We start from the raw sequence: 13,884 nt of genomic DNA on the forward strand, positions 1-13,884 counted from the left end.
AAATGCTGTGTTAGCAAGCAGAAGCTAACCCACTAATTAATGTTTTTGTACAAAGCACAAAGAAGTTGATTAAATTAGTTCTTGTTGCTTCTTTTGAGAGCTAAATGTTTTAAAATTCCTATACATCTTTCAAACATATTTAGGCTTGCCTTAGCCAAGCTGACCTCCTCGTTGCCATTCTGACTGTCCCACAAAGTCCAAACAAGTGGTGTGCTGAGTAGTCTGAATGTTATTCCCTCTATTTAGTCAAGATTGTCATCTTTCAGTGTGAGAGCATGATTTATGAATTTCACTCATTCTTGAAGACCTATAGCACATCTTTCTCAATCAGATCTTGTTCTTGTTTTACATAGGTTGGTATCCAAGTTAGTTGTGCATGACTGCCACCTTCTGCTCCATAGTGTGAATCATAGTACTTTTTTCAGATCAGTATACAGGACCAGCTTGTCACTCATGTAGGTGGTGCCATCTTGTAGCCATAGACGATGATGCTGTATTTTTTTAATACACAAATCGCTTTGAAATATAAGTCATGGGATCAGCAGAATATCTTAAATTAAAAAAAAAAAAAAAAAAGAAACACACAAAATGTGACTTATAGTCCAGAAAATAGAGTGCCGTCATTCAATTTTGTGTGGATTTGATATATTGTATACTGCGTGTTGCCGGAACTCCAGTAAATAACACCTTAGCACCACACCAGTCACCACCCTCATGTGGTCTAGAGGTGGTTTAATGTTTTAAGAGTTACTCCACTGATCATCTTGCCACCAATTCTCTTACAGGGAGCCTTCAGTGGATGGACGGTGATGCTGAACATCGACCAGAACAGGGAGTCGGGGTTCAGGCGGTTACTGCAGTCTGGTGGAGCAAAGGTTAATTACTGCCTATTTATTTGAGCTGTGGCGTCCTCCCTCTCATACCAAGTTTCAGATCAGACAGGTAAAAGGTTTTTACCAGAGGGAGAGATGTTTTAAATACAATCCTTAAACAGGGTGTCTGAGACCCCCAGACCTACCAACTGCAACATATTTTGCATGTCCAGGGTACAAGAGCTCAAAAAGTTATCAAATAATAAAATTAAGTAGAAGTAAGCAATGCAAGTGTTGGTATAAGACTAAATAAATGGATTTTTTAAATGTATTTATTTAAAGTGATATAATGATGCAGATTAGCAGCATAATTATATCAGATTATGCGCAGGAGTAGGTGTGACACCAACTGTGCAAAAGGTTTTTGCAGTGTCAGTAGCTCTGGACTCCTTGTCCAAAAAGCAGTTTCCATAATGGAGAGCAAATTTATTTTTCTTTTTTCAATACTGACATTTAATAAACAACATTAGGTTTAATTACAAAGTCAAATCTGTCAGAACAACCTGTGAAGTCAATGAGGGACAAAGCAAGAAGGTAAAAATCTAATAAGTGAGACATCAGTGACCACAGGGTCACATAGTTTCCAATTTACTGTTTTTTTTGTTTGTTTTTTGCTTTCTCTTCATTTTTTTCATTCCTCCCTGTCAGGATCTGAGTTCTCTCCGTTTGCCCTCTAGGTTCTGCCCAGTCCATCTCCGTCCTTCTACAAAGAGGCTACTCATCTGTTTGCAGATTTTAGTCGACTGAAACCTGGAGACTTCCGAGTCGACATATCTCAGGCGACCTCACAAGGAGTCATGTGCTTGAAGCCAGAATACATCGCGGACTACCTCATGCAGGTCAGTGTGGGTCTTATAACTTAATGGACACATTATTTAAAAAAAGATTTTTCATGAAGTTTATGTAACTATGACAAGAATCATCTCAGACTTCCTGAAGTGGGATGTACACGCCTGGTCAGAATGATTGTTACTCGTGAATTTTAAGCAAAGAATTTAAAATATGCACAGACATCGTGCAAATTAACCAAATTATCACCATCAGAATATTGAAGAAAATGTCCTAACAAAACGTGTTAATATAGTGGGGAGAAAACCAGACATAAAAAGAGAGACACTGCGTTAGAGTGAGTTTTGCATATAGAAAAAGCAGTGCAATTTATACTCCAATGGAAATGTGTATTATTTTTATGCTCTTCAACAGGCTTTTTTCTTTCTTTTTTTTTTTTGGACAGGTGCAATGTATACTCTGGTGTGACTAGTATTCTGGAAAATACAGTAATTTAAAAAAAAAAACAAAAAAAAACCTGGGCTCCTTGTGTGTAAATGACATGTTTTGTTTGTCTCCAGGAGCCAACGCCTCCTATTGAGCTGTACTACCTGAAGTCTGAAGCTCCATCTGATGAAAATGTACGTACTCTTTCATGTAAACGTAAAGCAGCTGCGGATTCCTCCAAGCTGAAAAAGACCCGCCTTAACTGAAAAATATCAATGCCATTAGTTCCTAACAGTTCTATGAAATGTATTATAAATTATACTTTTACTTCTTGTATATAAATAAAATGAATGTAGAATTTATTTTGTCTTTTTTTTTATGAAGGAGAAGTACAGTTGATGCTACAGTGCACCATAAAACTGTAGCTCTGATGTGTCAGTGAATGAGGCACAAAATCTCATGTTTTCTAATTTGGTACTTTGTTAATTTTTTGGCCTGTAGAGGGCAGTACATGTTCACCGTTTGTGAACAGTTCACTGAAACACCAAATTATATTTGCTGTCATGCTTAAAAAATTCAGTCTGGTTCGAAACTCCACTGCTATCTCCATGACTCCACTGGAATGCCATCTGGACCAACTGCCTTTGCACTCTTCATCCTCTTCGCAGCTGTCTTCTTCTTCATTAATCCCTTGCACTTCCTGATTTACTTTCCACACCATTCTGCCTTATCGCTTTCATTTTCTAGATTCAGCAGCTCCTCAAAAGATTCCCTCCACCTTCTCAAAATGCTCTCCTTACTTGTCAGCACCTTACCATCTGCATCCTTTTTCACCCTAACCTGCTGCACATTTTTTTTCTAGCTCACTCCCTTTATCTGGCCAGTCAGTAAAAGTCCTTTTCTCCTTTCTTAGTGTTCAACTTCATGTACAGCTCGCTGTATGCCTTTTCCTTAGACATTATACTTTCCTGGACGTCTTCATTCCACCACCAAGTCTCCTTGTCTTCCTTCCTCTGTTTTTTTTTAATTCAAAATCACTGAGTTTTCACATTTGCTGTTCAAATACTGAGCAGAGACGTGTGGTGAGGCAGCAGCCAGCTGTGCCTCACCGTGGATTGCACAATAACTGGTCTAACTGCTGGCATGCTGTGCAGTGGGACTGTATTACTGTCTCTCTGAATGTCGCTAATAAAATGGTCAAACACTTTGGCTATATGAATTTAAATTCCATAGTTTAGCTGATGTACATAATATACGGTGTTTTTTGTCAACAATTGTGTGTGTGTTTTGCTAAGCGATCATAAAACGGCTGCAAAAAGGTACTAGGAGCATTCTGCACCAACTCCTCAGCCGCAGAATAAGTGACAGCAAACTGCAAGTCAAGAGCCACGGTCATTTTATTTTACTTTCAGAATGGAGGATTACATATCCAAACTGAAAGAATTTTCTAAACTGGACTTTCAGTCGAAGCAGGAAGTAATAATTAAAGGAAGCCCGACACCGCTTCAAATTGCGGTTACAGAAGACCCGCTCTTTTCAAACAGGGTTTGACACACGCAAAGTCTGGCAGTGTGGATGTCCAGCAAGAAACCCCCTTTTTTGGTGCTTTTTTTTATAACTTGTGACAGTGTCTGGACTCAGATGGCTTATTGTGACCTGAAGAATTTTGTCATCAAACACGAGCGGTCGACCACTCACATTCAAGGAAAAGACTCAAAACATAGAGTCGGACCAGGACTGATCAGGGACAACTTTCTTTCCTGGCAGTGATCTCTGAGACAGAGAGACATTTAAACTGAAGAAAGATGAGGAAGACTAGAAACAAGTCATTGATGCTTTTGTTCAGGAGGAGCGGCACGTGGACTTCATTTATAAGTGTGCTACAGTTTCTATGTGTAAAGAATGCTGATATGAGATTTTACACATAACCCGTTAACTGCTGCCAATCAAATGGTGAATAAGCTACTCTGTGAGGTTCATTTGTTTGTAAATCTGATTGTGATGAAGTCAGTGCCTCATCAGCCATCAATTTATTTAATTTATATTTATACTGTTTTTATCTCTAGCTGGTGCTATTGGAAAGCACTTTGGTTCAATGAAAACTGTTGTAAAGTGCTATAGAAATAAAACTTGATTGATTGATTATATAGCGCCAAATCACAAAGTTGTCTCAGGGCGCTTCACACAAGTAAGGTCTAACCATACCAACCCCAAGAGCAAGCACACAGGTGACAGTGATAAGTGTGGCTGGATGAAGGTCCCGGGTCCTGATTGAAAAGACATTCCCGCCATCTTGGCTAAAGGGGGAATTCCCCTTTGGCTGACCTGGTAGAGGAATGGTCTTTAGTGCAAGCCGTCCGGGTTCGATCCTACCGCCGTCCCGGCCACAAAGGTCGTACAGTCACAATCTGGTGATTGACACAATCTGGCAATTTGGTAATTCATTTTCAAAACTCTTATTTTGACAATAAACGTTTATTTTGACATTGTGACATTAGTACTTCCAAAATGGCGCCCGCTGTGGCGTTTCGAGGCTGTAAGCTAATTCTGACCAAGATGACCAACATCAGATACTTCATGTTGCTTGCACCTTTTCACAATAAAACGCTTGATGCCAGCATCCCATCAAATACTTTTACTGTGAAAGGCATGTTAGTGTTCCTTGTGATTGAGTTTAACTTGGCAACACAGGAAACATTAACTAAAATCTTTTTTTTTTTTTTTTCTGAAAACGGCGAATTTCCACACAATTTCTACAAAGTTTCAGTAAGTACATAAGCTGAATAAAATCTTATATTTGCTGCGAGTTCAAGTTTAAATAAACTGTGTTCAGGAGGTGGAGTACTGTGTTTCAAATATTTTAAATGTTCTGTTTAATTTTGTTTTGAATCTCTTGCAAAAAGCTGTTTAATAGGAATTCTTTTATTTTCATATGATTGATAATAAAACTGATTAAAAAAAGAAAAAACAAACAATATTCAAATAATAATAATAATATAACAAATCAGAACAGACCTAATTGACATAAAAAGTGCTTATTATGAGCTCAATCCTTTATTATGTTTTAAGATTTTGGGGGATTTATCTTCAAAACATTTATTTCGAAGAAGTATTTTTTGGGGGGCCACCCCCAACACACACACACACACACTAATAATGTTTGTATCCTTGTACTATTCTTCAAGCTTCAACACTTAATTCAATAACTAATATTGTTTCATTTGAATTTTAAAAAGCATGGAATTAGTTTGTGGTTATCTTTACAAAACACACTAAGGAATGTTGCCTTTATCGCCAACTCCGACCAAATTAGACAGTTAATGATAACTTGAACAGTGTGATGTTAATCATCAAATGACAACAAATGTATTAATTTGATGTGCCAACAACAAACTGAATCGTGTTCCTTATATTTTACAGTGCAAGTGATATTTGCCCCCCACCCCACCCAAAGTAAAAAAAAAAAAACTTCCTACGGGCATTGCACTAGTATTAATAAAAGTCATTATAAGGAGGGCCTCCATCACCTTTGTGATGCTGTGTGCCACAAAACACCGGCTGCGTGGCCGACAGAATTTGACAGCTCTATAACGACAACGCACCTGCCCATTCTGCTCCACTAAATCAGGCTTTCCTGGTCAAATATAACACTTCTGATTCATCAGGCTCTCAATTCAAAATGACACAAAAAGAGAATCGATTACAAACAGTAAAGTATTGAGTTGCTGTGCTGCACAGAGGCTCATGGTGCTGTCTGTCTGGTCTCCTGACTGAGGCATGTCAGTGGGACACTTTAAAGAGGCTCGATGGAGGTCACCTCCACGGACGGTGTTGTTGCTGCTGAGCACCAACTCGTGGTTTTGCTTTCTTCTGTTTGTCTTGAATTATAAAAAAAAAAAAATGGGGGGGTTAGTGACATTATATTTTGGGATTGGTCAAGAAACTAACAAACTAATATTTAAAAAAAACAATTTTCACTTTGTAAGATGCTGTTTTATGAATAAACATCGTGTATAAAATGTTGGAGGTGATATGGAAAAGTACAATGAATTGTGTTTTCAGGCTGATCTTCATTTTTAAAAATTGATAAATGGGCTGTGATGGTGGAACCCATTTTCTCAAAACCTACTGAACTTCCACTGGATGAAATCTTTTGAACAGGTTTTGTGGAGATGGGCTCAAAACGTTTTGTTGGTGATAACACTCACATTCACAGCTGCGCCCGGCTTCTTCTGTGGAGCCTGTGCTTGTTTTTTTTCTGGGACTGATGTTTTTCACAGACACGGGCTGTGGAAGACGACGATCAGGATGGCGTGACCTCGACTCTTCAATGCATTTGTCAATCAGCCGCTTGATGATGTCGGCTGCCGACGGCCTCCTGCTGACCTGGAAAGAGAGAAAATCAAGATCCATCACTAATGCAGCACAGAAATACTTTTTTGGGGGGATCTATGAGATTCCCAAAATGAGTGAGCAGGTGGAAACCAAAGTAAAATTTCTTTTAAATATGAATCTCACCGTGACTTGCAGCATGTCCCTAATGATGGAGTCCAGGAAGTCGGACTAGTGGACGGGGATTCTCCTAAACGCTCCACTACTGATGCAGTCTTCCAGCTTTATCCCTTGTCCACCAGTAAATGGAGGCCTAAAGAGGAGAAATTCAGCAAAAACTATTCAGCCGTGTTGTCAACAATGTAGGAAAAGCAGCTCAAATCTGAGTAGTAGAACTTACATGAAGGCACACAGCTCGTATATCAGACACCCCTGAACCCAGGTGTCTGAACGCTCATCGGACAGCATTTTATTCAACTTTTCCTGGAAAACAAACAAAACAATAAAGTCTGCATGATCTGCACAGTTTCTGGTGAGATATTCAACATTTATGACAAGACAGTTTGTGTTGCAGTTTAAACTTTTTTGCTTTGTCATTTCCTAAAGAGAAGTTCCAGACTTTAGGAGCTCTTGGCCTGGAGCAAAGAGTTCTCATATATAACCTCTTTGGCCTTGAGTCAATAACTCCAGTAACGGGTTCACGTAAAACACAACTGGACCTTCTTCAACATGACTGTTGGCCTTTTGATCTGCTGAAGGAGCCTAAACTTCCCCACCCACGACCACGATTAAAGGTGTAGATCACCCACTGGTGTAGAAACGACCACTGTTCCTGAGGAAGATCCCTTTGTGCTCCATATTGACCCGTGCTTGTAAGTGTTTTGTATTTTTAAGGACAAGAAGGTTGTTTTAAAAGAAAGAGACAAGAAAAGTGACTTACTGGACTCATATAAAGAGTCCCAGCTTGACTGCTGCAGACATGGTCCTTACGGGGGAGGACGTAGGCCACACCAAAGTCACCCAGCTTCACATTCAGGTTCTTGTCCAGGAAAACGTTTGCTGGTTTCAAATCCTGGTGCAGCACAACACTTTTCTCCGGCCGTTTGTGACAGTGCTTCAGTGCAGAACACAACTGTGACAGAATGTGAAGGACGAACATGCAGGATGACAGATTTACCCTCTCCGCTTGTAGTGTTGAATGGGGGTGTCCAGATCTCCACCCTCACAGTGCTCCATCACAATGTAGAGTTTTTTTCCTCTCAGTCTAAAAAGTGATCAAAATACTGGACGATATTTGGGTGTTTTAGGTCCTTCAGGATCTTAACCTCTGACAGCAGACACCTTAGTTGATGTGGCTTCATGGACTTGTACCTCACTACCTTCCACACCAGAATCTACAAATACGAATGGTTTTCATTAAAGACACATCTGAAAATAACACAATTCAACACAACCATGTGTGTCACTTTACACAGTAAAATACAATATGTTATTATTTGCTATTATCACAGGTTCCTTTAGTCAATAAGTTATACATAAAACATTTAGTTACTTTTTCATATAAAAACAGTGAAAGTGTTACTTACTTTGCCATCAGACTTTCTTTTGATTTTCTGGCATGTTCCAAATGAGCCAGAACCAACAGAACACACCACCTCATAATCCTCAAGAAAAGACATTCTGTAGCTCTGTTTAAAATGTTGACCTGCTCCTTCTGTCACCTCACTGCCACTGAATGAGAGGTTGAATATTTCTGGCTTTGTATGAAGCACTGACAAAGTATAAAGCATCATAAAGCCTAAAGCAAAGGACTGGCTCACGCATCATAATGGAGCAGCCGCTGATCACTGGTCACATGACCTTTGCTGTTGGGTGAACTTGAAAGTTCAAACTGGACAGTATTGATCAAATCAAATGATCAATTTTGCTTCTGTGAACAATCACATAAATTTGAGATGAAACAAAATGTGCACAATATCTGTATTCAAGTAAAAGTAAGTCCCTTCGGCTGCTCCCTTGTTTGCACTCGGGGTCACCACAGCAAATGCAAGGTGTCTACATTACATGGAGAAATGTGGCAGGGGTGGGATTTGAACCCAGAACCTTCTGCACTGAAACCAAGCACGTTAACCACTTGGCCACCACCCCTGCATATTTTAATAAAATATCACATTAACAATATAAGAATTACAGCCATTTTTATACACAGCCCCTCCATTTTCAGAGGCCATTAGTAATTGGACAAACTTCATATCATGATGAATTTCAAACAATGTTTTCACTTTTACAGCTATATTCCTTCAAATATGGCAGGGGATGGATACATGAAATTTTCAGGTCCGTGAACATATCATTTGACTTAATTTAATATGATAAAAATCAGAAAAAGTCAAGACGATGCTTAAAACTCAAATTAAAAACAAATCCCCACAATAATTCTTCTATCTTTATGGAGAGCTTTAATCTGTATTTTAACTGAAAGCTCATGTTGAAATTCTGGTGTACCTGCATTAATGGTAAATGTCCATTAGGTGGCAATATTCTATTTCAAGAAACATGGGACTTGACCATTCTGTTGCTCATAGTAGTAGATACATGAAAAGTATTTTATTTTTATTAACAGGAGGTCAGTCTGCTGCCAGAGAGACTTGACCTCAGATGTGAGGCAGAAAAATTAAGGTTGGATGGACAGACGTAAAATCAAGAGACAGAAAACATCTACTATCACAACTTTAACTGTTTTTATGTGAAGAAACTAACTAAAGTGTTACTTACTTTGCCATCAGACTGTCTTTTGATTTTCTGGCACATTCCAAATGAGCCAGAACCAACAGAACACAACACCTCATAATCCTTGAAAAAAGACATTCTATAGCTCTGTTTAAAAATGTTGACCTGCTGTCACCTCACTGCCACTGAATGAGAGGTTGTATATTTCTGGCTTTGTATGAAGCACTGACAAATGATAAAGCATCATAAAGCCTAAAGCAAAGGACTGGCTCACGCATCATAAAGGAGCAACCACTGATCACTAGTCACATGACCTTTGCTGTTGGGTGAACTTGAAAGTTCAAACTGGACAGTATTGATTAGGGATGGGTATCGAGAACCGGTTCCTTTCGGGTATCGTTAAGAAATGGTTTGATCCACTGACATCAATAACCTTTTTACTTAACGATTCCCTTATCAGTCCTTCAGAGTGGCCGTTGTTTTTGGGGGTGTTTGTCAGGAAAATTATAATTTCTCTACATTGATTACAGACCCTGCAGCGGGTCTGTAATCAACTTTTTTGCAGCGCGGCTTTGCTTTGAACTTTAAACCAATCGAAGCAGTGATTCGCAGATCGAAGCAGTGCTTCGTTCATTGCTTTGTTAATTTTTTCTTTCGCTTTCTCCCGCTAAAACCCGAAAAAGCATATGGCTGCCCCTCCCTGAGCCTGGTTCTGCTGGAGGTTTCTTCCTGTTAAAAGGGAGTTTTTCCTTCCCACTGTCGCCAAGTGCTTGCTCACAGGGGGTCGTTTTGACCTTTGGGGTTTTTACGTAATTATTGTATGGCCTTGCCTTACAATATAAAGCGCCTTGGGGCAACTGTTTGTTGTGATTTGGCGCTATATAAATAAAATTGAATCAAATTGAATTGAGTATTATTTACCTTTTTTATGTTAAACCAACCTATTATGGTCTTCTGAAACAATTGATAGATGTATTTTATAACTTAAAAACGGGACCGATGCTAACATGTTAGCATGTCTATGGCATTTTCAATGTTAAAATTAGCATTAAACAGTTGCAGCTGTCAAGCGTTTGGGTTTCAGCTGTTTTTGTTTTTCACCACTTTCATCTCCGAATATGTGAAATCGTGTTTCACTTTTGTGCGGATTAAAGTTACTAACTGGGACTCCTGTCTTGTTGCGAGAAAGAAACGAGAATCTTCCTCCGTTCTGTTCACACAGCTCCAAACGTTGCGCGGCTCTCTGCTGCGTCAAGTTAGAACGATAGAATCCAGTCCGAATTAATAACTTCAAAGCGAAACACCGTTTTGTTTATTTTTATTTATGTCCAGAGATCAAGGATACAGTGACCAATTTCATATTTATTTCCTTTAAGACTCAATGAAATACATAGAAAACCTGTAAAGCCTACTTTTAGTACAAAATTCACGAGGTATCGATAAGGGAATCAATAAGGAATCGGATCGATAAGCAGAATCGATAATGGCATCGATATTGATAAAATCTTATCAATACCCATCCCTAGTATTGATCAAATCAAATGATCAAATTTGCTTCTGTGAACAATCGCATAAATTTGAGATGAAACAATTAAAATGTGCAAAATGTCTTGTATTCAAGTATTTTAATAAAATATCACTAACTGTTTAAGAATTGCAGTCATTTTTATACACAGTCCCTTTTTTTCAGAGACCATAAGTAATTGGACAAACTACATATGATGAATTTCAAACCATTGTTTTTTTTTTTCACTTTTACAGCTATATTCCTTTAAATATGACAGGGGATGGATACATGAAATTTTCAAGTCACTGAACATGTCTTTTGACTTCATTTTATCTGGGAAAAAAAATCAGAAAAATTCAAGACGATGCTTAAAACTCAAATTTGTTAATATTCGCCCGGTGCAGTCCATAAGATCTACCAGAATATCTTCAATAAGAGACTGTTCTGTGCCTTTCCGTCGTACTGCTTTTGGTCAGTCAGCTTTCTCTGTGAAAGCCACGACTCAGTGGAATGCTCTCCCTGACGGCAACAAGAACTCTGATTCTATTGGAAGTTTCAAGAACAAATTGAAAAATTTTCTGAAAGGTACTCAATTCTGCAACCACTGATTTTTTTTTTTTTTTTTTTTTTTTTGAAACATTATGTAAATAGGATTGTGTTAATGTGTTTTGTGTGGATGGGTAGGTATATCTCTGTGTGGGTGATTTATAGTTTTGCAGTTTTGAGTTTATGTTTTTGTGATGTTTTATTTTAACTGTGATTTGTCAAGGGACTGCAGATGTAAATTAGCTTTAAGCTAACTCTGGTACAATGCATCAAATGGAAACATTTATGTTTTTATTGTACATGGTCCCTTTATAAATAAAAAAAAAAAAATTAAAAACAAATCCCCACAATGATGCTTCTATTTTTATGGAGAGCTTTTATCTGTATTTTAAACAAAAGCTCATGGTGAAATTCTGGTGTACCTGCATTAATGGTAAATGTCCATTAGGTGGAGATATTCTGTTTCAAGAAACACGGGACTTGACCATTCTGTTGCTCATAGTATCATAGTAGATAGACGAAAAAGTATTTTGTTATTTTATTCACAGAAGGTCAGTCTGCTGTCAGAGAGACTTGACCTCAGATGTGAGGTAGAAAAATGAAGGTTGGATAGACAGTCGTAAAATGTTACACAATCAAGAGACAGCTAACTACTTCATCTAATATCACAACTTGAACTGTTTTTATATGAAAAAATAACTAAACTGTTACTTACATTGCCATCAGACTTTCTTTTAATTTTCTGGCATGTTCCAAATGCCAGAAACTCCCCCTCTAGCTGCCACCTTATCGTGGTGGGGGAGTTTGCGTACCCGGATGATCCTAGGAGCTATGTTGTCGGGGGCTTTGTGCTCCCTGTAGGGTCTCCCAAGGCAAACAGGTCCTAGGTGACGGGTCAGACTAAGGGCAGTTCAGAACCTCCGTGACCAGTAAAAGATCAAGGAACGAGATGTCGCCCGGTATGGTGGAGCCGGGGTCCCACCCTGGAGCCAGGCCTGGGGTTGGGGCAAGCACGCGAGCGCCTGGTGGTCGGCCCTTAGCCCATGAGGCCCGGCCGGGCTCAGCCCGAAAGAGTGACGTGGGCCCGCCCTCCTGTGGGTTCACCACCTGCAGAGGGGGCAATGGGGGTCGGGTGCAGAGAGGATTGGGTGGCGGTCAAGGGCGGGTGGCCCGGCGGCCCAGTCCATGCTCACAGCCCCTGGCTGTTGGGACGTGAAATGTCACCTCGCTAGGGGGGAAGGAGCCTGAGCTTGTGCGGGAGGTTGAGAGATACCGAATAGAGATAGTCGGGCTCACCTCCACGCACAGCTTGGGATCTGGTACCCAACTCCTGGAGAGGAGCTGGACGCTTCATTTTTCTGGCGTCGCCCATGCGGAGAGGCGGAGAGCTGGGGTGGCATTCCTTATTGCTCCCCAGCTCAGTCGCCAAGTCCTGGAGTTCACTCCGGTGAACGAGAGGGTCGCGTTCGGGGACAGGTCTCTCACCGTTGTCTCGGCCTACGGGCCGAGCGGCAGTGCAGAGTACCCGACCATCCTGGAGTACCTGGGAGGGGTACTAGATAGCGTTCCGACTGGGGACTTCATTGTTCTCCTGGGGGATTTCAACGCCCATGTGGGCAGCGACAGTGAGACCTGGAGGGGAGTGATCGGGAAGCACGGCCTCCCCGATCTGAACCCGAGTGGTGTTCAGTTGTTGGACTTCTGTGCTAGTCACAGTTTGTCCATCACGAACACCATGTTTGAGCACAAGGGTGTCCATAAGTGCACGTGGCACCAGGACACCCTGAGCCGGAGGTCGATGATCGACTTTGTAGTCGTATCATCTGACCTTCGGCCACGTGTCTCGGACACTCGAGTGAAGAGAGGGGCAGAGCTGTCAACTAATCACCACCTGGTCGTGAGTTGGATCCGCTGGGAGAGTAGGAAGCCAGTCAGACCTGGCAGGCCCAAACGTATTGTGAGGGTCTGCTGGACGCCTCACTGGAGAGGTGTTCCAGGCATGTCCCACTGGGAGGAGGCCCCGGGGAAGACCCAGGACACGCTGGAGGGATTACATCTCTCGGCTGGCTTGGGAACACCTTGGGGTTCCCCCGGAGGAGCTGGGGGAGGTGTGTGTGGATCGGGAGGTCTGGGCGGCTTTGCTTGAGCTGCTGCCCCCTGACCCGACTCCGGATAAAGCGGAAGAAAATGGATGGATGGATGGATGTTCCAAATGAGCCAGAACCAATAGAACGCAACCCCTCATAATCCTCAAGAAAAAACATTCTGTAGCTCTGTTTAAAATGTTGACCTGCTCCTTCTGTCACCTGACTGCCACTGAATGAGAGGTTGTATATTTCTGGCTTTGTATGAGGCACTGACAAATGATAATTCAGTTAAATTTCAATTTATTTTCATTTATATAGCGCCAAATCACAACAGAGTTGCCCCAAAGTGCTTCACACAGGTATGGTCTAACCTTACCACCCCCAGAGCAACAGTGGTAAGGAAAAACTCCCTCTCAGGAAGAAACCTCAAGCAGACCAGACTCAAAGGGGTGACCCTCTGCTTGGGCCATGCTACAAACATAAATTACAGAACAATTCACGGATGAATATACAAGAAATGCTGTTGGCGCACAGGACAGGCGGATCGCCAACACGAATACAACTCCCATCTCTGGATGGAGCTGCACCTTAAACA

At 40.8% G+C, this 13,884-nt stretch overlaps 1 protein-coding gene and 1 pseudogene across 2 annotated transcripts in view; one reads left to right on the forward strand and one right to left on the reverse strand.

Moving 5' to 3' along the window:
• topbp1 (DNA topoisomerase II binding protein 1) overlaps positions 1-2,449 on the forward strand; it is a 29,174-nt gene extending 26,725 nt beyond the window's left edge. For both annotated transcript variants that reach the window (XM_034166987.1, XM_034166979.1), the window contains exons 26-28: positions 786-875; positions 1,550-1,711; positions 2,222-2,449. In XM_034166987.1, coding sequence (XP_034022878.1) covers positions 786-875; positions 1,550-1,711; positions 2,222-2,353 — 384 coding nt within the window. In that variant the 3' untranslated portion in view covers positions 2,354-2,449. The remainder of the gene's footprint in view (positions 1-785; positions 876-1,549; positions 1,712-2,221) is intronic.
• Positions 2,450-6,650: 4,201 nt separating this feature from the next.
• Positions 6,651-8,098, reverse strand: LOC117500581 (annotated as a pseudogene).
• Between the last annotated feature and the right edge of the window lie 5,786 nt (positions 8,099-13,884).

Source organism: Thalassophryne amazonica, chromosome 1 (assembly GCF_902500255.1).
Source record: "Thalassophryne amazonica chromosome 1, fThaAma1.1, whole genome shotgun sequence".
NCBI classification, from domain to species: Eukaryota; Metazoa; Chordata; class Actinopteri; order Batrachoidiformes; family Batrachoididae; genus Thalassophryne; species Thalassophryne amazonica.